Below are 23782 nucleotides of genomic sequence, written 5' to 3'. Positions count from 1 at the left end.
TCCAACTTCAAGTTACTAATATCTTTCCCCACAATCAGTAAATCGGCACTAATGAAAATGCATCAATAATTAGATTAATAGTGTGCATGTATACACCACCACTGGTTTGTTGAATCGGTGCGGTAGATTTAAGCCTGTAAACTAAAATCATGTAGAGCAGACAAGACAGTAATTATTGCATTCATTACAAATGTGGCTTTAATTACAGAGCTCAATGCATTGCCACATAACACCAACATATTTTTACTACAAAGCTTTCATCAGAAAATTTGGAGAGAAGAAAAAAGTCCTCGATTGTGAACTGTGGATACAATCTGCTTTTATCTACAGAGATGCTTTGACAATCCTGTCTTTAGTGCCGAGGATCCTAGAACTCGTATAAAATAACATGACAGTGGTCTCTGTTAAACTTAATTCTAACTGAAATATCTTTATTTTGCATTTTGATATTTCCCACTCCTGCTTCCCTTTGAGTCATACTGTCGTGTTGGTTCACATTCAACGACAGATTAGAATAGAAATATTCGTATAATTTACCAAATGCTGTCTGTGCCCGTTGAAAGCAGAAATTTGTCAGGATCAAATCAACACGCTCGTTTGGGTGAATAAAGGTTTGGTTTGTGTGGACACAGAAATAAGTGGACCTTTTTTCTGTTCAGATGAGCCTCATAACGCCCCTCTGTATCTGTTTTTTTTTCTAGATTTTCTCATGACTCCTTTTAGAGTTTTTGTTCAGTGTCCGTTTCTCAACAGTGTGCACAATCAAATTGCTTTAACCAACCTGTGTTAGTTAATCTGCACTCAGATGTACAGCCTCTGCCCGTTGCTATCATTTTTTTCTCAGTTGTTGCGTACCCATTTAAAGTGATGCTTATCTATCCCTTTTTAATTGCTTATGCTCGTGGTAACCTATTGTTCCAGTTTATTGATTCTTTTATTGTTCTTATCTGGTTTGAAGTGTTTTATCCTTATTAGGACATTTATAGATTGAACATGATACTTGACAGAGCAAGGTTATTAGTTTCTTCCTAATTCATTCCTTTACCTGAGGCATCAATACAGTATTTCCTCTCTTTAATTTGAGGTACAAAAGAGAGGAAAAAACAACTTTTCAAAATATTTTTAACATGACCTGCATTACTCGGCCTACATTTACCTTGGAAGTCAATCTGTATACAGCTCTCTAGAACGAAGTGGCTCATTATTTAAACAAAGAATGTCTGATAGTAAAATCCGGCCTGTCATGCTATATTAAGTATCGCTCACATTTCCCCTTTTCAAAGTTTGAATTGTCATTGAAAGCAAATTCACTGGATGGTTTCTTGGTACATGGCCTTTCAGGGTCGGCACCTGCCTTGCAATTTAAAGCAGTTCCTCAAAAAAAAAAACTGAATACCGAACCATTATCCAAATGACATTCAAATTCTCTCGGAGTGAGCCTATGGTTTAAGACTCCCATTTTCCAGGTAGTTTTACAGTCAAACATGAAAAGCTCTAATTGCAGTTAGTCTCCAGGACTCCTCTTTTCTATACTGCATACTAGAAAGAGTATGCTGACATGCTGACTTAATTTATGAAAAGTGTTCTTGTTCATTTCGATAATTATCTGTCTTGCCATTACTGCATTTTCCACTGTTCTTCAAAGTTTTATGAGCAGTGGTCGACATTCTTCATAAGATTAGTCCACTACCCTGGGAGCTTGAATTCTATTGGTGTATTTTCCACGAGAAAAGTGCCTCTCTTTTCAGATATTTATTGCCAGTCACCTAATGCTTTGCTATTGTTCATGCACATTATTGGGTGGGATATGGAGGCAGTTTTCTGTCTCTGTAATGTAGAGCGTGGCCATCAAGGCTCTTTATGGATTTGAAAAGGCAGAAAGAAGGAAAAAGACAGAACCGCCATCATGGTGAGAACTCAGGAAAAAAGGTTTGCTATGCTGAACACGTATATTGTTAAGAACAAAGTAAACATTATGAATTTTTACTCAGTATTTTTATGCGCAATGCACGGATAAAAGATTGAATGGGAAAACAAATCTCAATAGAAAGAGCTCAAGGACAGTTTAAAGGATTTGTGTAATGTGGTGAGGTCATAATCTCTCTGTAAATGTGAGCGAGGAGAAAAAAAAGATCATTGTGATGATAGATTCACTTTACCTGAGTCTTCGTCTGCACAGCTTTTGTGTTACAGTGACTCACGGAAGACTTTATCGCGTTGACCATGAATTGAAAACAATAGAGAAGATTTAGGAGTTGTGAACTGTTTAAAATACAACCGTCTAACTTTTTCAGGTTACAGAGGAAGGCATCCGCTGTAAAGCAGATATATGGCATCCTCACTGGCTTCAACCAAGTGCACCTGTAGTAATTTATTTCTGGCTAAGTAAGCCTTGAAAATGTTTTTACATCTTGCCATTTTTAGCATACTTCACAGTAAATGGTTTTTAATTTCCGTGTTGGAAAACAGCCGCCGCATAAGTTCAGCATGATGAATTTTTCAAATGCTATTCTAGTTTACGACAGAACTGAATAATTGAGTTGCAGACGTCTTCAGTAGGCTCACGAGAGGTAAACATGTTGACTCGCTGCAATTTTTGGTGAAACCTAACTTTCCCATTTATATTGTTGCTACTCACAAATTGCTTTATATGCATCAGAAAGAGGTAATGTTTCATTGCAAGATCAATTGAGGTAGAACTAAAAAAAAGTGAAAGATGAAGAGGAAATTAAGTAAGTAGATTTACGCATGTACTACTGTTACAAAGAATAAATGGAAGGGATGTCCCAGGTTGATCTCTTGTAGTGGATCAGGATCCTGTTAGACATTTTGATTTATCAATATCAGTGGTGGACCAGGCGTCCCATAGACCGCTCCCCTCAGGAGCTTGCTGCAGGAGCTTGAAACTTGTCTGCTGCTTAAGAATCTTTTTAACTGGAAAAAGAGGGCAATCCAATTGCCACAAAATGTCTCCAATTCCAACATGTCAAGAGGAGGTTGTGACTGATCAGATCAGTAGGACTCAATCAAGTTCTGACACGTAAAGTTTAAACATTTGGCTCAATATGAGTTTGGTTGCTCAGTAGCTCGGACTAAGGCTCTGGAGGAAACTTAAAGGGGAAGAGAAAGTTTCCATAAAGCGAAAAAAAGGCAAAAAGATTAAAGAGAATGATGAGAATGATGACCATGTCATCGCTTTGGTCGAGAATATGGGATTTGTAGTATTTTTGGGAGCTTTTGAAGCCACAATATGCCCTACTCTCTCAATACTTTATATAAAACACTCTATCTAGCTCCATCCAAGTTGTACAAAACCTTTTCCAACCACCTACAAGATATTGATTTTGATAACTGCAATGTACGTATGGTGTGCAGTTTGTAACTCCCTGCTGCAGGAGAATGCAAGTATCAGAATGAGACTATTATTAAATGACTCGGCTTGATATTGGGGGCAAAAAAAATCTTGATCAGGAAATCCTCTCGTAAATGGCGCCATTAACTATGGAAAGTGACTGTCGTGGAGGATTCGTTTGAGAAGAGAGAGACTCCATAAGTAGCCCTCCATTAAAATGTGTCCAACAAAAAATGGCGTCGCAGATGAGAAATAGTCAGTGATGGTCTGAAATGTTTTTGTTTTTTTAAGCGAGTACAGTCTAACACCCATTCTAAGCTCTTCAACAAGTAGCAGTGAGTTGCAGACGTCTTCAGAAGGCTCACATGAGGTAAACATGTTGAGACACTGCAATTTTAGGCACCTCACAACTTAAAAAGGCGGGACAAATGCGATATTTGAATACTTTTTAATACTGATCAAAGATAAAGACAATCCTTTAATTGTAGAGGGTGACAATCTAAGTTCAAACATGACTTGTAGGTGAATATTAAGGCAGTGTACATGAAGACAATAAGTTTAAGGCAGCATTCGTCAAACTTTCTTATGTGGAAGGTTTCTAATACATATATATGCCACTGTAACTCTGCTGGTGGGAGATTTTCGGTCCATGCACTTTACTCGACATGTCTCAAACAAAGAATGAGCTGCTGTCTTGTTCTTCAGCACCTTTAATCAATCAGCACGCCAATCAGAGCAGACTGAGCCCTTCGAGAGGGCTTAAAAAGGGAGCCAAAGCAGAGCGTTTCAGACACAGTGAAAAGAGGTGCTGCGACAATACAGGAAGAAAAGAATAAATTTTCTTCATGAATTTTTGAGCATGTATTCAAGTAGAACTGCAAAACTGAATTTAAAAAAAAAGAAAATGCGAAAACATCGTCTCTTGAAAAACTCATTTGAGAGCAATGATATAATATATTCATTACATCATTACCGTGAACATGGAGATTGCTGGTCATTTTGTGTCAAGTACACATACAACAAACTGGGGCCATGGATACACACAAGACAGCAAAATATGCATTAATCCATAGCTGAACTTACTCCCTAGCAACTACACTGTACAAAGGTACACTGTTTTAGGAAAGTTTGCTGAAAAACTGCAGTGTATTGGTGTTTTAGAACATTAGGAGGATTCCTTTAAAACTATCAGTTCTGAAAATATAGTGTTGCCAAATAAATATTTTATAGTCTAATCCTTAAAATGTTCTTTTTCCCCACTGAAGAAACTTGAATTCAAACTAAATTAGACTAACTCGACTCATTTGCTCCTCCTGCTAATCATAAGTCCTCATCTTCATTAATTTCCCTCAAGGTTTAATGCCTTAAAACATTATAAACCCGCTGACATGCTATGCATTGTTAAAGCCTTTTTAACACAACACCGGCTTATACCAGTTCCCATGTTTAGAGGGTGCTTCACATCTAAATGGGCTAAAGGAATGTTGATGAGGGGATGTACCACTCATTTTTATAAAGGCAAAGAATTTTGTGATACAGGTGTAGTGAATTACATTGTGTAGGCATCAGCCGTCCGGGCCTCAAGTAGCCTAAAGCCCTTCACATCACATTTGAGCCCCAGGGTTAAGGCAGAGCAAGCGATGAGCTCAAGAGTGTTACCATCTCTTCTTTATCTCTTTTGTAAAAAAAAAGTGTCAGACCTTTAAATGCAGAGCAAATTAGACTGCCTGGAAGAGAAACAAGGAGGAAGTTTCATTTGGATGCATTGGTGAGCAGTTGTTCACATTTTCCATTAACCACTTTTTCAAACTTGTGTGCAATTTCCACCATTTTCTCCTTATTGACATCTGCAGTGACTGCACATCAGCGTGCATCATTATTCTTATTTCTGAGATATCGGTGTACAGACTTAACTGCATGTTCTAAGGGAAGGCTGGCATCAGCCTTAATGTACAGGGCTCTGTATGAAGTCACGTTCAAATTACAAGAGTGATTACCAGTGCATAGATGAAGGCGAAAATAAAAATGAGTCATTCTCATAAAGAATAATATTCATTGAAGTGAGAAGGTTGAGCTGTTGGGTCTGCAGCTGTCTCTGGGATTCATCAGGAACTCATCTGGATCCATGTTTTTTATTTTTGATATGCGGCTGCTGTCACACGTTGGCAGCTTCAATTCTCTCTCCAAACTAAGTTTATCCTATGTAGTATAACTTCCTTAAATTGTCTGATCATTTTTAGAGATGGAGGATACTATGTGGTCTGTATAAGGAGAGCGGTGTGTCTTCCTCCACCCATCTGTATTCATGCATTGCTAAGCCAGAGCCACCAGTGCGTCCTTTGCTTTTGTTTGTGATGTCAAGAAGAGTCGAAAGAGCTGGGAGGGAAAAAAAGTAAAGAATAATCAGAAAGCTGTTCAGGTTGAAATGAGTTTCCCACTCTCCATGCTGCCGCTGCCATCGACTGATACCCTAAACATGCGTAAGGTTGAGATGTGCTTCGGTTTTGCTTTGGAGGCAAAGTCATATCAGATAACCAGCTCTGCCTTTCATTTCTAGACAGGTTCACACTTATCTACATAATTCCCAGTTATTTCTCTTTTGAGGTTCACAGCCTCTGGATTTGAGTCTTTGCTACATGTGAACATGCAGCATTGTGGTAAACATGTTTGTCTGTTGATGTTGCTGCTGCCTCACATCTGTTTTTCTTAGAGCATTCATTATTCTCATTAGTCGTGGATTACAGATCCTGGACTTGGCATTTTAAGTTGGTCTCCTAGCTTGTGTATCTGTGTTTTCATAGCTCATTAAATGTGCAAAAACAGTATTTAACCATATTGACTGTGATGCTGTATGAGTAGCAGTGGCCAGCTGTCCTCCGCTATCTAATCGGATATTTGTATGTTGGGACTTTGAGACTTTTCTTGGTGCCAAGAATTAGTATAATAATACAGAAAAATGTTGAATGTTATGAAAACAAGAATACATACAGGTATGTTTCCATTTGATTTGTTCTTAAAAAAATGAATAGCTTGATAAATAAAATCAGGCAGTCAGAAGGTAGAGGATGGGTTACAGGTGGCTTAAAAACAGCCTGGAAGGTGCGCATCTTGCTAACTGGAAAGAAGACTTTGAAATAGAGGGAACAAATGAAACTAAGAGGAATGGCGTCAAAGGTACACGGGATTCTGTCATTTCAGCAGGTACCTCTAATCAGTCATGTGATCATTCATGAGCTCACTGCTAACTCATTTACACCGAGTTTTTCCATCTTCTTTTTCAAGCTTTTACAATTCTGAAAATTTGAGTCGATGATTAACTTTCATACGAATAATTGCGAGTAACCACTTGAATAGTTTTTCATGCCATCATTTTATCATAAGCCAACATAAGGAAATTACAGAAGACAAAGGTGTCAGTCTCACTTTATCTCCAGAGATATGAGATGTTATTACCATGAAAATGTTGGTGTCAAGTGTGATTCCTTGTGTCATTCTGCTTCCAAGCTAAGGATCAACATGTATACAGCAAAAAATATGCGTCATCTCAGTGGTGCCTGCATAACCAAGGGAAAGGCAGATGAATAAAGTGTGGCTGGAAACGCCAACATTGTGCATTTATTCCGGCAAGACCCATATCAATTGAAACGCCATAAAGGCTTGACAGTGAGGAGAATGTTAAATGGAAGTAAATAAACTGATATTTATACTTATGGAAGATTGGGAGTTCCAACCTGAGGGGAGTAATAAACAGTCACCCGGACCTCGCCTGCTACCCCAGTTATAACGCACATATCGATACATTTACATTCGGCCCAAATTTACCAAATCGCCTGATCCTCACGAAAAAGAGCAGCTTTTTAGGCTTTAAAACCTAAAACAAAAAAGTGAACTGATGAACATGAAATATGGCTTGTTGATCAGACAGTAAAGTCTCAAATGGTGGATAATCATGTGGAGATTTGACATTTCTTTTCCTTTTACCCAGATGTGTTCATAGTGGTGAGTTGGAAAGATTATGACAATGATTCACACATCATGACAATTATTTTGATAACTCATCATTATGCTAATGATTTATATGATAGGCTTACGTCATGTATGTGCTTCAATCTTTATTTATTTTATTTTTTTCCCCAGCTAGAATTTAGCCTTTTTTTCCCCATCAACCTTACACATTGAAAGAAAACAAATCAGAGGTAGACTTAACAATCATTGCACATTCCAGTTCCAGGAAAGAGCTGAGAGAGCTATTTCCATGCTTGATTTAGATAGCATAAGGAGGCCGAGTCGAACGCTCTTTATACTGTCTGGGAAGACTTTTTCCTTTTGAACGTGATCGTGCTGCAGTGCTTGCGTTCACACCCGCCTGAGATCCGGTCTTGAGCCAGACCGTTGCATTCTGTTTTTGCTCTGCGTGCGTTCACACCTCAGATCAACACGCATTTCTTTTTTTCTACAGATAAATCTAAGAACAAATAACATCTTTTAAGTCCATTTGCACATTGTGTCGTGTCTTATTAAAAGAATTCTGCTTAATTTCCAAATTGAGGTTGTGTTACATTTATTAACAGGTGAGGTTTTAACTTAGCATCACACGCATCATATCTTTGTGTTGTGCTCTAATTCTTTGTTTGATCTTGAGGGAGCCTACGAACTCCGTCACACTGATTAGACGGTTCAAGTCTCTGTGTCCGCCCAGATCTTCACAGTGAGTGTGGTGCACGATGACATGGGGAGGAGGAAGAATGATGAACAGGCAGGTTGAGGTGGCAGATGGGTGTCACCGGGCCCTGTAACAATGGTTCGTGTCAAACATTTTGAGCAGAAAGAATAGCTTTCAGGAACTCCTGCAGACATCATCAGTTATGTAGACTTTCTATTGGGTTTATAATTTGCTTGGGCTAGAGCTTGTTTGTGTCCTTCTTGTAAGGAAATGCTGCAAAGCCAGCTGAGGGAGAATATGTTTTATCTAACTGTAGGCTTAAAGTAACACTTTTTTAATATGAGAAATGTGAAATGGAGGCAGCTTTTTTCTCTCTGTTATTGCAATTTTTTGCTTTTTTTTTAATGCTTAATTTTGCCAACACTGCAAACAGTATGGATTTAGAAATGTTCCTGCCCATTCTATTATTTTCATGTTTAGGACTCGAAATCATTATAACCACGTGGCTCATGCGCTGCAGTTAGGCTTTTTCTCCATGTGTAAAGTGCAGTCAGTGAAACCTCCATGTAGCTGTGGGCATATCCTGTAATTAAAGGATTAATTTTGTAATCTAAATTGTCCCTTGTCTTTTTCTTCCTCCCTCCTCCAATTATTTCCTCAACTCCTATTTCAACGATTTAAGAATGCCTTCTTCTCTGCCTGCATTTCTGCTTCCTCCCGCCAGCTCTGAGCTTTATAATCAACTTGCGACCTGGATAACTTCGTTTCTGGCTTAGCATAAGGGGACGACAAATCCAGAAGCATGTGTGCGCCTTGGATAGTAAAGTCTGAGCCTACGTCTGCCCCTCCTGACAGCTCTGGATGTGTTCAATTCCTTTGAGGATTTCTTGTAGTTATTCAGTCAAGTGTTTAAATCTCTTTCTATTTCTTGAAACGCCACGCACCGAAAATACCAATCAGATGATGCTCTGAAGAGTTTGATGCATTTACTCTGCAACCTTTACCATAATAAAGCATAGAGCCAAATATATCAAGTGTTTCAAATTCCTGCAAAGGCTGTTGAGGCATTTATTCACCTGTTTTTGAACTCCCCAAAACATACTGAAATAAATAAATGTATTAGCTTTGAAGGACTCGGATGCTTGGCATCCTTGGCAAAAGATTCTTTCTTTTACAGTTGAATATACTGTATGGCTGAATATACAAGGACACTGGACAGTAGTTGATGTGTTATGCAAGTTTCCGAATGAGGCTTTTTGGGCTGTTTAGATGATTTTCTATGAACACCCAAAAAGGGAGCACATTTGTAACTCATAACTAAATTTTTGCTTTTTTTGAGGATGAATTATGTATTTTGAACTCAAATTAGTGTAATCACTGAATATATAGTAGCGCCTACAGAATTTATGTAAAAGCAACAGCCAATGATGAAACCCCTAATGTACAGAAATTATTGTTGAGAGGCTGATTTAGCCCCAAAGCTGGACCGTCTGAGGAAACATCTGGGAGTGAATAAGGGACAAAGCATCAGCTGTGGCACTTGAGCGATGAATATGATTATTTCTTCCAATTTAGACACTGAATAAACACTGTTAATGATGCCTCCAAGTAAAGATTGTGGCTTCAGAATTCCACATTTGACCAGGCAACTATTTAAAATGCAAAGACGAATTTGTCTCACACTTGCCTTGATATACACCGAGTCAAGCTCTTAGCTGTTCATCTTGTGAAGCATCACTCTCAGCCATTTACTCACACTCATTTGCACAAACATGCACGTTTACACAGATGAATATACTCGCACGCATGCAGCCGGTCTCACTTACGTCGAGCTCTCAAAATGTCAGCTCTTTTACACTGACAGGAACTTAAAATGGTCTCATAGGTTTTCAAGGCAAACGCGCCTTTCAAGAAGGCGATGCCTTGAATTTTTAGCTGAAGCGAAGGTGTTTGGGAGTGTCACACTAGTGTCAATGGTAAACGGCACAAAGTCGCTTCCCTGCCTGGATCCCCCGCTGAGGCATATATCTTCAAATAGATGACAAGAAATATTAATAAACAGGAATCAACAAACCGGAATAAGCAGATGTGTAAGCTCCTGTTCAAAGGTGTAAAGCTCATTAATTGTGTTCCTGTGTACCAGTGTACCATATTTGCGCAACTCCAACTATTTCTTTCTTTGTCAAACTGTTTAGTGACATTGCTCTGAAAAATATATTAAATAAATAATAGCATTTAGTCTTTCAAAGAGCTGTCTGTTTGAGAAAACATAAGCTAGCAGCATAAATCATCTCCACTCAAAGCTGGAGGTGTGACCTAAGCTTTAGGAATACGTCCATCATGGAAATATTCTCATGAGAAACACTGTTGGCAGCGTGTCATTAGTATCTTGTATGTTTATATTCAACCAGACTTACAGACATGCATCGTTGTATATGCTTAGCAGCCAGTTTTGTATTAAATTAAATGGGAGTAGATTGTTATAATGTCATATGGGGCACGTGTGAGACTAATTTCCATATTCACCCACATCCTCCCAGGCCCATGTTCTCCTTCTGTCCTTCAGCCTCTTCTTTCTTTTTCCCATCTTCTTTTAAGCCTCTCAGCATCCCGCCAGCGATACAAACCTGATGCGATGAAGTTTCGGTTGCTCTGGGTGCCAGTTCCCCCACATGTTTATTTAATGCACTTAGCTGCTTCCACACAGGTTACACGTGCAGCTGCTGACAGTAATTGATTGTTTTTCAGACCAGCCTTAATGACCAGCGCTATTGCTTGTGTTTTGAATGAGTTGTTTCTTTATTCTCTTGCATTATTGTTTAAACCTGCTTTTTTTGCATGAATAACTCTGCATCTCTCATTGATTGAGAGAAAGACGAAGCTGTTTGTGAGCATTTTTTTTTTTTCCCCCTAGTTTGCATTCTTGCTGCATTTGTTTTGCATACGTGCGCATGTCTTTCTTATTTGTGAGTTATGTCTCCACGGGTGTGTATGTCCTGTATGAGGGAGCGTGTGCGTGTTTGACACAGACACAGTGTCTGTGGTTGAAGGGGTGCTCGCTGAGGCATGGTTGTCTCACTGAAAAATCTACTCCGAACCCCAGACACGCAGATAGCTAAATATTTGTCATCTGGAGACGAACATAAATCAGTGGGCCTTTTTTTTTTTCTTGCACATCCCATTTTTTACTTCATTTCGTGTGCTTGATACCTCCTAGTGTAAATGTTGTCACAGTTTTATTTATAGTTTTTTCTAACAGTTCAGGAACATTGCTCCTCCCCCTAGAACCACAACGCACAAGCATCATATGGAGAGTGATAATCTGAGTAAAGACACTCGGTGGTTTAAAAGCTGCCAGAAAATTACTTGAACAAACCACGTGGAAAGAAGAAAGGCTGGCCGAGAAGTCAGATCTTTTCTTTGTTTTTAATGGCTGCTCAACTTGAGATTGTATAACACTCTGGATAGTAACTTTAATTGAATTAATCTCAGAGAACATCATAAGAAATTGATGGTGTCATAAAACACTTGTTATAGCTGCTGTTCATCACTGTGATGTGAATTATGCCCAGTGATTGCTCACTGATGCTTTCCTTCAGGGACGTGTTGTTGCTTTAAAAAAACAAAAATTTGCTCTAAAGGGCACATGATGTGTTGATGCCGTTAAGGAAAAACACAAAGGAGGGTTATTTTCTGTCCAGCGTTGTCTTTCCACCCTGCTGCCATCCTTGTACTGTTACAGTGGTAAATGAGCTGCATTTATAAAAGCGCTTTTCTTGTCTTTTTGACCACTCAGTGCTTTATGCTACAAGCCACATTCATCCATTCTCTCACACACTCGTACAGCATTCTATACCGTCTTGGCCTACGGAGTGCTTTATTCTATCATACACACACTGATGAACACGTCGGGGGCACTGTGGCATTTGGCTCAACACATAAACTGGGGAAAACAGAGATGGAACAACCAAGCCTATGATTGGTAGACGACTGCTCTGACTCTTGAGCCACATCTGGCTGTGTGCACTCTGTGACTTGGAATTGAAAAATAAATGCTTTTTTACAGATGCTTACAGGCCATGTTGACACAAGCAGCTCACTAACACTAGCAGAGAATAAGTGAGCCAATTAAAATGGAAATGTTTCAAAATTGTACTTGAGATTTGTTTGTTTGTTTGTTTGTTTTTTCTACAAAAAAGTGACACAAATTCTAATATTAAAGCACTCGTCAACATTAGATATTGAAGGTGTGTGGTTTTATAAAAAGCAGTGATGTGTACATCTGCAGATACTGTGATGATAACTTATAAGGTTTTTTTTTTTTTTTTAGGTTTTTAATATATATCGCTATATATTCAAGTGTTTTTGCCTGCGTCATCTCTTCATCACCTCCTCCCCTTGTGGATGCACTCGGCCCCTGACTTGGGAGTTGACATGGTCAGCTGGACAGATGAGACATGGGGTCTGTGTGCAGCAGGAAATCTGCCCTGGACATCATGGCTCAGCATACTGACAGCTGGTGCACCCTTGTTCTGTGTGTGTTGTTTTGTGTGTGTGCTTGGTCAGTTGAATTGTCTCTGCAGAGAATAGCAGCTGCAGCCAAATATGAGGTCGAAACCTTGTGCGTTTCTAAGAATAAGAAGATTCTTTTTATGTAAGTGTTTTCAGCCGTGCAGGAGGCCACGCAGTCTCTGTCTGCCCCGGCAACACATCCGGCATATTGTATCAATTAAATCATCTTCATTGGCTGTACGATCGGCCAGGGAGACATTTACTATCTAGTGTTGGTTGTTTGTGCGTGCACGCAGTAATCTGGCAATGACCTCAGATGCAGTTGACAATTAATGATGGCCTTAGCTGATCACACTCGGAGGATTCTAATGCAGTGTCCATAGACTGCTGTATGTCTATTTGATTTGTGCATTGACCCGCAATAAGTCTGTTAAGTGGCTCATATTCTGTGTGTGTGTGTGTGTGTGTGTGTGTGTGTTTGTGTGCCTGTCTGTGTGCACATTGACTTTGAAGTGTGCTGCTTCATGACAATAATCTAAGCCAATTTAGTACCCATCAGCCCTCCATTATGGGTTTGACATAAAGCAGTGCCTGACTAGAATCCCCGACCATAAAATGACAATTCACTTCTCTAAAGAAATTACGTGTTTAACCTCATTAACCTAAGGAACATGTGCTAAAATGGAAGACTTCCCCCCTCCTCTTTTGATGCACACAAATATGCACCCACACAGGCAAACACAAATTGGGAACATCATCAAAAGTTGGGAGTTCATACCAAATGTGACCCCTGCAAATGAGAAGCAGCGGCGGGTTAACAGCATCAAGCCTGCTCAACTTGTCATCCTTCTCAGGTGGCTTTGGTGTCGTTCCCTGCTTGAACATTATCTGTCTTTTATGAGATGATTAACCTGGCGGGTGTGGGGTGGGTCTCAACTACAGTTTTACTGAGCTGTCTTCTTTAGTCTGCAGGGAGTACAGTGGGTCAGCCCAGCCCGCTAATGGCCATGGTCACAAAGCTGGAAGCTGGCCCATTAGAAGAAGCCACCATCATTAGGACCAACACATTTTCAAACAACCTGACCTTCTGGTCCCCCACTGTTTATTCGCAAAGTTTTGGCTCTGGTTTAAGGCAATTATAGTCACTATTCCTGATGAACTGTGGCCTTTTCCTCGACACCATGAGACAACAAACGCACATTTGCATACGTAGTAAATAATGTCAGGCAGTTGTGTTGTCTTAAATGGAGAGATGCCATATTTTTCTCTGGAAATGCATGCAGTAATAAAAGGTGCTTGGAAAATGGGGAAAATGGTAAAGTGTCAGCAGTGATGCATGTCGTTCATTGGACACAGAACATTTAGTTTTCATTAAGAGTTAAACATGTACACGGAACATTAATGGGGTTCAGCGACAGCAGCGCCGGCGTGCCTCACTCTATCTCATCCTGATGAATTAGAAACTCAGCACACGGACCAAAGAAAAAAGGCATAGAAAGAAAGACATTAATATAATGTGTAGTGGGGGAAGAACTGACAGATAATGTCTTCATCAAAAGATTGGTATTTATGACGCAACTTAATATTATCAGTGACCTGTGCCTCAGCAAGCTGTAAGGATGAACAAAGGCTGGGGGGAGGGAGGACGAGAGAAGAGAAAGGTCAGCATGAGTGTTGCCGTTTCATTATGAGAGATGTGGACTCCCATCCTCTCCTGCTGCACAGGGAGTGATTGAAAAGGTTGTTAATGTCTGGTCTGTCAGCCATATTGGATTCAGGGCAGTAAATTAATATTACACCCCTTTTAAAGGGGTTTTATTTTGGGATTTACTGATCTCCCTTGAGTATTTGTAGTGTAAAGAGGTTATTTCCTTCTTTCTGCTCTGTTCTTTGTCCTCTCAGTGCCTCTCGAACAAGGCTAATATGTTTAGAGAGAGAACGAAACTGTGTTCATGGAGGAAGGACGTGTGCGCTGTAGGCACTTTCGTGTCATCCAGTGTTTGTTTTGATCATTTTTCAAGGAGCACAGGCTGTTGTAAATTGTAGTATTGTCCAAGCAACGACAGCTCCTGCTTCCCTGCAGAGTGGAGGAGTGTATTCCCTCCTGTTCTTCTGCATGTCCTGTTTGTCACATAAGACTCTCATGAAATTATAGATTAAAACGCAGAGGAGAAGGAAACATCTGGAGCAGCACAGGAAGTGAGTGATTTTGAGTCAACCGGCTGTCTAGCTGTCAGTCATCTTTAACCTCTGCGCCTCTCGTTCTGTTGTGCTTTAATGTGGGTAGAGTCCTGGTAGAAGAGCGGTAAAACCCAGTGTGAAGTGGTCTAGTGGCTGAGGCAGGATTTATAGCTGCTCGTCCATCAGCAGTGATGTTAAAAGGCCTGTGATTAAGAGCTGGAGTAAAGACAGTAAGGACTCTGCCACCCCCTCTGACCCAGCTAACAACACACAAGGCCAAGCTCTGTCATTGCCAACTCTGCACCCTACAGCTCTGTCTGTCTCTTTCACTGTCTGTCTGTCTGTCTCTCTGCTTGGTTCACATGCATATATATGAGCTGAATTTCACCAAGGTAGATATTTACTGTGTCTTCTCATAGAATAGCAAAGCACGAAAAAAAAAGTCTGCATTTCTGACAACTTGGAAAACTTTGAACGTTTTTTCATCTTTATTTGGCGTTCCTTGTGAAATTCTAAAATCTCTTTTCCTTTTTTTTTCTGTCACTATTCTCCAAGGTTCGGAGCATGATGCCACAGCGGCACTTCCTGCTGCGTTCTCGGACTTGTTACCTCACTTCCTTGTTGAGCCGGAGGACGAGTACATCGTTAAGAACAAGCCGGTGACCCTGACCTGCCGCTCGACCCCTGCCACACAAATCTACTTCAAGTGCATCGGCGAGTGGGTTCACCAAGATGACCACTTGATTGAGCGGACTGTCGATCCTGCCACAGGTACAAAAGATGCAAAAATTAGAAAACAAACAATGTCTTCCATCTAAATCATTCATTTCTATTGAATTGTGTCTCCAATGTTCCCCTTCCAAGCATCTTTTCAGCCGATAGGAGCAGTGTTTTCGTAAGTTTTCTGATACAAACATGCACTTTCTTGAAAGAATTATTCAAATTGTTTGTGTGGTGAAACTAAGGTTTACAATTTGCCAGTGATTACTGTGCTCCATCAGACTCTTGGCTCATCCCCCAGCCTATTTAGACTGCCAGTCGCATAATAAGCACATTGGTTTCAGTCTCAGAAATGTTCTCGATCACCTTGGAGACCTGTTTGTTTTTCTGTCTGTTGTGTTGCAAATCCCCCGCCTCCTCCATCAGTGTCATAAACACGTATGACACTGATGTGGTGTGATTCAGAAGCGATCTGCAAATTCAAACCACCCATTCACAGCCTGACAACTGATTGGAAATGAGAAACATGGAAATGACAGGTTTTTCTGGGACAGCAGGAACACACACACACAAATTTGCACTCACATTTCAAGATATACATAACAAATGTCTCAAATGGAATAATGGGCAACGACTGATATCTACACAAAAAGATGAACTCAGAAATCATTCTTTGCAAATACCTTCATGCACACAGAAGGAGACGAATTTCAAACTTTAACTATCCATCCTTGTACTGCAGAAGTTAGACAGCTGTACAGTTTGATTTGTTCCACTGTTGTGTGGACACGTTTGGTAAATCTGGACTCATCAGACCACATGACCTTCTTCTATTGCTCCAGAGTCCAATCTTTGTGCTCCCTGGCAAATTGAAGCCTTTTTTCCGATTAGCCTCACTGTTAATGGGCTTTCTTATGGCTACACAGCTGTGTAGTCCCAATCCCGTGAGTTCCCTTCACATTGTGCGTGTTTAAATGCTCTTACTTTCACTGTGAAACATAGCCGTGAGTTCTACTGCTGTTTTTTAACAATTTGAATTCACCAAATGTGTAAGTTATCGCCCATCACGATCATTCAAGATTTTTTTCCGATCACATTTCTTCCTCGAAGATGATGGTTCCCCACTATCCTTCCAGTTTTATATAGTGCTTTGGACAGCTCTTAACCCAGTTTTAGTAGTTACAGCATTCTCCTTAGATGTTTTTCTTTGTTTGATGCATGCCAATAATTTGACCCTTCTGAAACAGATTAACATCTTTCCCACGACCACAGGATGTGTCCGACATGGTTGTTTAAGAAATGAGAAGCTGCATAACTTAGGGTTAAATAACTTGTTTCCAGCTGAAACATAATCATCCATGCAGTAATTATCCAATGGGAGGCTCTTACCTATTTGCCTAGTTAAATCCAGGTGGTGACAGGCAGTGTGTTATGCCCCACAACCTTGCCATCTCTCACACAGTTTTGTTTGATCTGTTTTACCTTGTGCCTGAGGCACAGTTTTGGATGCTGTAGTCAAGCTCCTGTAAATAATGACAATAAATGTGTATAAGAACTTGTGTTTTCAGAAAGGTAAGTAAGCATACAGGAGCACTTATACATTTTTATCATTTAACCCTCATACCTGATTTAAAACACGACTTAATTTCTGAAAGGGAACATTTGTGTCCCCTTTTAAAACAACTTAAAAACATCATATGTTAATATTTCTTTCCGCTTTTTTTTTCATAGATCTTTAATTCCACTTCAGTTCTGATCATAACTACCAATTTTTCAATTATTTTCTAAAATGTAACCCTTTAAATACTGGTTTATATAATGTAAATGCCAATTTCTGTAAAAAAAAAAAAACAACAACACAAAAACTGCTATATTTTCAATATATAGAATGCAAAGTGGAATTGTTAAGCGGGGATAATTATGGTCTGGTATATGTCAATGATCAGCAACAACATTGACTTTTAGGGATTTTTTATTTTTTTGCTATGTCTGATTTAAAAAAAAAACAACAACTCCTTAATTTCTGAAAGGGGACATTTTTGTCCCCTTTTAAAACAACCTAAAAACATATATTCATATTTTTTTCCACTTTTTTTTCATAAATCTTTTATTCCACTTTACTTCTGATCATAACCACCAAGTTTTCAATTATTTAAAAAAAAAAATTAACCCTTTAGATGCCAATTTGAACTTTTTAGCCCAAATTTTAAGCCTTTAAGTGCCAGTATTTTCCAAATATGGAATGCAAAGTGGAATTATTGAGTAGGGATAATTATGGTCTGGGATATGTCAATGATTAGCAACAACATTGATTTTGAATTTTTTGTTATTCCTGATTTAAAAAAAGAAAAAGCAAAATTTATAAAAAAAAAAAAAACTTTAGGAGGGAGATGTGGTTTGAAGAGCACATTTTCGGCGAATTGTGTGTGTAACGTGTTTTTTTTTAAACAGCCTTTTAAGAGCACCATGTGCAAGAGAAAAGAAGGGACTAAAGGAAAAAGCAGTTCAGGGAGGAGAGATGATTAGTTGAAATAATTCCATCTAAAGTCCAACTGAACTTGAAATTCATACAAGCACTCTTGAAACTTTAAAGTGGCCTCTAGAGGGCTAAATAAGCCAGCTGAGCTTTGGATTAATTTTTTAAAAATTGGACTCCTTGAAGGGGAAAGCTGCACCCTTTCTGCTTGTCTCCACACACTCTTAATATGTACAGTCATGAAGAAAAAAGTACACACTGCATTTTCATTATGGCTTTGCTTTGTTAAGAAAATAATGACACAGTCTAATATGTTATGTAGCGTTGTTCATTTGAGGTTGTATTTACCTCATTTTAAGACCTAGTAAGGACCACATATCTGAAGAGATGTCCTTACATTTCCATAATTACCTGCATAAACTGATTTCTTAAATTGGAATTTATGGTCCAAACTAAATGTCAGATGGTTGGATTATAGTGTTTTAGAGGTGATTAGCCCAGAAACTGAAATGCGAAGATTAGATTTGAAACTTTCGTCTTTTACACTTGTGTAGGCCTTGATCAGTAACTTTCTGTTCATTTTATGCCATTGCTACAGCCTTTGGCCACAAATCCAACAACTCACCTTAGCCAAATTACTGGGGTCTCCTTTTTCATTTGGCATAAGACCACAATGTGTCCACGATAATGTGTTGTTCCGCTCCACAACCATAACATCAGTGGTCACAAGAGAGACACAGTCAGCCGAATGTTCGACATTAAGGGCATAAAGATAAGCTGTGCAGGACTCAGTAATGGAGAAATATCTCCTAGTTCAGTAAACAGGCAAAATGGAAACTATTTAGACTTTAGTAAAAAAAAAAAAAAGAAGAAAAGAAAAAAAAATCCCTGCAGTCACTTAGAATAATGGAAATGATTTAGCAATTGTGTCAGGCCTATCCATGCTGTGTTTGGTGATGAGGTGCATTATACTTTTTATTCCATCTTTTTCTTAATTATTTCTGACACTTTTCAAGCATAGAAGTCACTGCAGCTCTATCAGTGTTACTGTGGAGAGTCTGAAAGTGTGCTGTTATCCCGACTTTTATTCAGTGCTTTCATGGTCCTTCGGTCCTCTATGATCGGTGACTTTACATTGCACTTTCAGAAGGAATTTCAGTTGTAGTCTAACAGTACCTCTTAGGGACGAGATTATTACCCGACCTCATTATTCTAATTCAAAAAAGCTTATTTTTTTACTTGCAACACTGTGTTTTATACAGCCATCAGATGGGTGACGTTGTGGAGGCTGCTCCTTAGCTTCGACAATATGAATCTTGTTTTTGTCAATAACTAAAGAACATGATGTGCCCCATAAACTGCAGAGTTTATGGGAACATCGCATTACAAATACAACATCTCTGCCAGCGTTTAATGACGATCGACCATTTGCCATGTGTGATTATGAGCTGTTACAGTCTGCATATATTTGTCTATGAAACAAATCTGTCGTGCTGGCTGCCACGGACTCCTGCTGCAGTGTGGGGCTCCATCTTTAAAAACTTCCTCACAGCTCTCAACTTCACTGTGCTGTTTCACTGCCTTTGATATTGAATGTGTCTTATGTAGATCTTTGCGGTTGTGAAGGACATGTGGTTGTCCAGAGGTTTGGCTGTGTCCACATCGATCTCAAACACTTGCTCTGTTTAATGTCACCACTGCCCTGAGGAGTTTACTGACACCTCCGTCATTCCTGCAAGAAACATGTGGGGCACTCGCGTCCAAATGCGGTCTGTGCGCAGCGCAGGCTGTCCTCTCACCCTTGTCGTCACAGTCACACTGGACTCTAAACTCGTACCTGTTGCCAAGCAACTGGGGTTTCACCAGAAGCTGCCTCATGACAACATCATCTTTGGGGCGGATACAAAGATTCTGTGAAATGAAGCAGTTTGTCATTGAGACAGTTTATAATTCATAAGATAAGATAAATATAACTGCTGTTGGCTCCACAAATATTTTCAAGTTTGTTTGAATATTTTGGAAAACATTTCCATTGCTGGATTTTAATCGGCAGTTAAACAAGTTATGTATTTTACATGGAAAACTCAGTGAGAACAGAAATCTCTTCTGTGAGAGTGTCTTTGCCAAAGCGGGCTCCAGTAACAAGTTTCAAGTATGACAAAGAGTGTAACATGATAATCAGAATGCAATTATAAACTCATGGCAACACTAATTTGTTATGGATGGATGGAGAAAAATGGCACCTTAAACGGCTAACAATATTATTGTTTTTATGGTTTTATGTATAAAACCATTAAAAACGACTAATTGAAAAAAGAAAAAAAAAAGCTCAATAAATGAGATGTGGAGGTGAAGCAGAGCAAATAAAGCTGCCCGTTTTCACATATTTTGCGATTGCCTTTTGTCAGCCTTTCCTGGTAAAATAAACATGTATCAGGTGGGATTATGTTCTATACAACATAATATGCACATGTCCAGCATATTGTTTGCTCTGAGGTTACTCTCCCTTTAACGTTTCAGAGACTTTATTAGACTTTCTTTGCTAAATTCCAAAAATGGCTCTAGGACTGCTTTAAGTCGATATTAAATTATCATTCTTGTTAGTTTTTTCTTCAGTGTGATTAAAAAAATAAAAACCTTGATAAGATTTGCTAGGCTTCAGCGTGATATTATCAAAATCAATTACTCTGTATTTAAGCCAAAAATAATTCAGTGTGAGTCTTTTTTTCCTCATTATCTTGATAAAATAATTTAAATAATTTAATTTGCTGACACCATGTGAGTTCAAATCACTGTGAGAGTAAAATAGGACGGTTTGCGACCTCTCTCTGTGACACAACTTGGAATTCAGACTAGCCTGTCTCTAAATCCACAGCTGTTGTACTAGAAGCAGCCTTTTATTGTCTGCTATTCTTTCCACAAAGAGAACATCAAGAGATTCCTGGGTCCTAATGACTTTGTGCAGGCTGTTGTTACTAAAGAATATCAAATGGAAAACAAACTGATCAAAGAGAGCCGAAGCCACGATCGATAATCCCCTCACCTTCACGCTGCAGGCCAGAGTTGAAGGAATATCAGATACGCGGCTTGTCGGGGCCCAGCACAGCACAGGCAAGATTCGACAAACTTCACCCATGTTCTGTCATATGCCAAAGAAACTGGATTGGTCTGGCCGCTCAGTGCTGAAAGCTTAAAAAGCAGGACACATGGATCCACAGTCATATCCACATGTCATCAGGCAGGTTTGTTTATTGAATCTGATTCAGCGCAGCATCAACATAATAGCCTCTCCAGCTGTCTGTGTCCACTACTCAGTTACAGTTTACGTCCTTTTGTATTGTTTGAATGGTTTGGACTCCCTCCTACACACACACAAACACACAGGGTCGTTTGTTTCATATACTCTTTGGAACATGAAAAAAGGAAAGAAATGTCACAATTTGTCCTTCCCCTCCTGGTTTCAATGTCCAATATTGATCCATCCTTGAGTCTATCGGTTCTCATTACCTGTCTACAGTAACTTATCTCAATTGTTATGGCTGTGACTGCTTCCGAGGCCCCGACCAGCTTCGTCTCTTTCCCAGGTTCCCAAGAGGAGACGTCTGGCTAGTCGTAATAAAGAAATATCCCCTCTGTACAAATCAATGCTGACAGTGTGTTTGCATAGATTAGGACATTCTCCCACTCTATGATTTCTTATCAGACACATGATGAGGAGAAGGGAGATTGGCATTTGAGCGGCGGCTCATTGTATTGGCCAGACTGATTTGATTGTGTTTGCATTTCATCTGCCAGCATTGATGGAAACGTTTTTGATCCACGCTTCGTATTGTCACCCAGCAAGCAAACCCTCTCAGGTGGAAAATGCATGCATTTCACATTCCTATTTCAATAAACCTCAGCAAACGCCTTATAAAGATGGGAGATTATATCTTTTTTTTCTTTGTTGATTGAACTGGATGTCAACAAGGCTTCTTCATGAAAACAGAAGATGACAGAGACGTATTTGCTTTGTGCTTTATGAAATAGTTCCCAGCGAAATCATATGCAGAATACTGATGAAGTAATATTCCCTTTTTTTTAATATAACTGGAAAAAATCATTTAAAACCACACATGGGAAGGGAATATAGGCCATTTCTATAACCAGCAGGTTTATCAACATGTCCTCTGTCAATCCTTTGAAGTCTAAATACCGCATATGACGTAGCCAGTAAATCTTTTAAAGCCACCGCTTGCTGAATAGAACTAATAATGGGTTATGCCATGGTGAGACTAAACCTGATGTCTACAAGCGAGAGAGGATTCATTTGTATGAAATAATATATTTTCTGATTGACTGGATCCTGGATTGTAATGTGATGACATATTTAATTTCTGATCTAAGGGGGGGATAAGCTGGGCTTAGCCTAAATGATCTCTAACCTTTATTTCAGTACGGCAGTGCTTATCCTTGGTATTATAGCAGCCAATCACCTCTCGCATCAACTTCCACGCACTTCATTCTCCCTTCTCCCTCGTTCTGTACGACTTTTTTCTTTCTTCTCGCTTCCTCAGTTCTGTTTAGGTCACTAATATGGAGCCAGACATGAGTGACATTTATTGGCATCAACAATGAGCTAGGGCATTTTAGAATAGAGCTGCCTTTGTGGCGCTGAAGCCACATCACAGTGATTTAAAAAGATCTTAAAAGGAATATTGGAGAAAAGTCCTGCCACAATTTAAGCAAAACCTAATAGGTCTGCATGCCAAGGTCTAATGAGCAGAAAGAAATAAGAGAATCAGGGCGAAGAGGACAGCATAGTCCTAAATGAACAAAATGGCCTCGCACCACCTGCAAAGCATTGATCAGTAGCCAAAGGGGACTAATTGATAATGCATTATTAGCTGCTTCCCCATAATGGGACTTGTATTTCATCCTGTCCTTGATTGCAGGATGTAGGGGGAAGGATTTGGCAATGAAGCACTGAAAAACAGATGGCAAGGTGAATTGTTCCCGTGACACATCTGCCAGCACATTCTATTAGACCTTTCAGGCAGGTCAGCCGAGAGCCTGCATCCACGTGTGTGTTTATGTGCATGGTGAAAGCCCTTCCTCAAAGCACATCAGCACACCTCAAGAGTGAGAGGGGAGTGAAAGTGGATTTAATGGAAGCCTGTGTTTGTCTGGCCTTGAGATAACGGCAAGTGTGTTTGGAGCAGTGGGAGTAAAAGTGAGGCAGCTCGAATTAATAAAAACAAAAACTAAAAAAACAGCTGCACTGATTGATCTCACCAGTAGACTCGTGCAAAGTCTGCACATCTTGGTGTCTCTAGTTTGTGTAAGATGTGTTTTTATTGGGAAATTTGGCGTATGCTCCTGTGAAGTTGGTCTTGACATACACGAATAATGAATTTCAAAATTAACTGCAATTAGTGGAACAAAAATGGGAGGAAAAAAAAAAGAAGATAATTGCCATTTGTCAAACAACAACACTGCCATTCCGCTCTCCCACACGCACAGCCTTTGTCCTCCCACCAAAACATACCCCACGTCAGCTTCGTGCTTTGCTTTCTCTCAAGTAATTTCGTATTTGTCAGTCTTACAAAAGCTGTGGCCTTGCTGGAGGTTGGAATGCATTCAGCAGTCTTAGTGTTTCCCTTTACAGCAGCTTTATTTATTAACCTACTGTGGTACAGACATGTTATCATACAGGTCTTTGATCCGGCATTTGTAGTTTGTCTGCAGAAAGTATCAAAAGTGTTTAAAAAGAAAAAGTCTGGAGATTATGATGAATTAATCATTTTAAGCGTAGCTTTTTCTTTTTACTTTTCCAGAAATGATGCATTTAAAGCACATTTCAGAGGAGAAAGCAGCTTGGTTGTCAAGCTACAGTACA

General features: G+C 39.5%; 1 protein-coding gene across 6 annotated transcripts in view; it reads left to right on the top strand.

Annotated features, from left to right (window-relative positions):
* unc5a (unc-5 netrin receptor A) overlaps positions 1-23782 on the top strand; it is a 260234-nt gene that overhangs the window by 178534 nt on the left and 57918 nt on the right. For all 6 annotated transcript variants that reach the window (XM_075481123.1, XM_075481119.1, XM_075481124.1 and 3 more), the window contains exon 2: positions 15264-15479. In XM_075481123.1, the coding sequence (XP_075337238.1) occupies positions 15264-15479 (216 nt within the window). The remainder of the gene's footprint in view (positions 1-15263; positions 15480-23782) is intronic.

The sequence above is a fragment of the Odontesthes bonariensis genome, chromosome 13 (genome assembly GCF_027942865.1).
Source record: "Odontesthes bonariensis isolate fOdoBon6 chromosome 13, fOdoBon6.hap1, whole genome shotgun sequence".
NCBI lineage: Eukaryota > Metazoa > Chordata > Actinopteri > Atheriniformes > Atherinopsidae > Odontesthes > Odontesthes bonariensis.
Note: the sequence above shows the minus strand (reverse complement) of the source record. Positions and strands in the feature narration are given on the sequence as shown.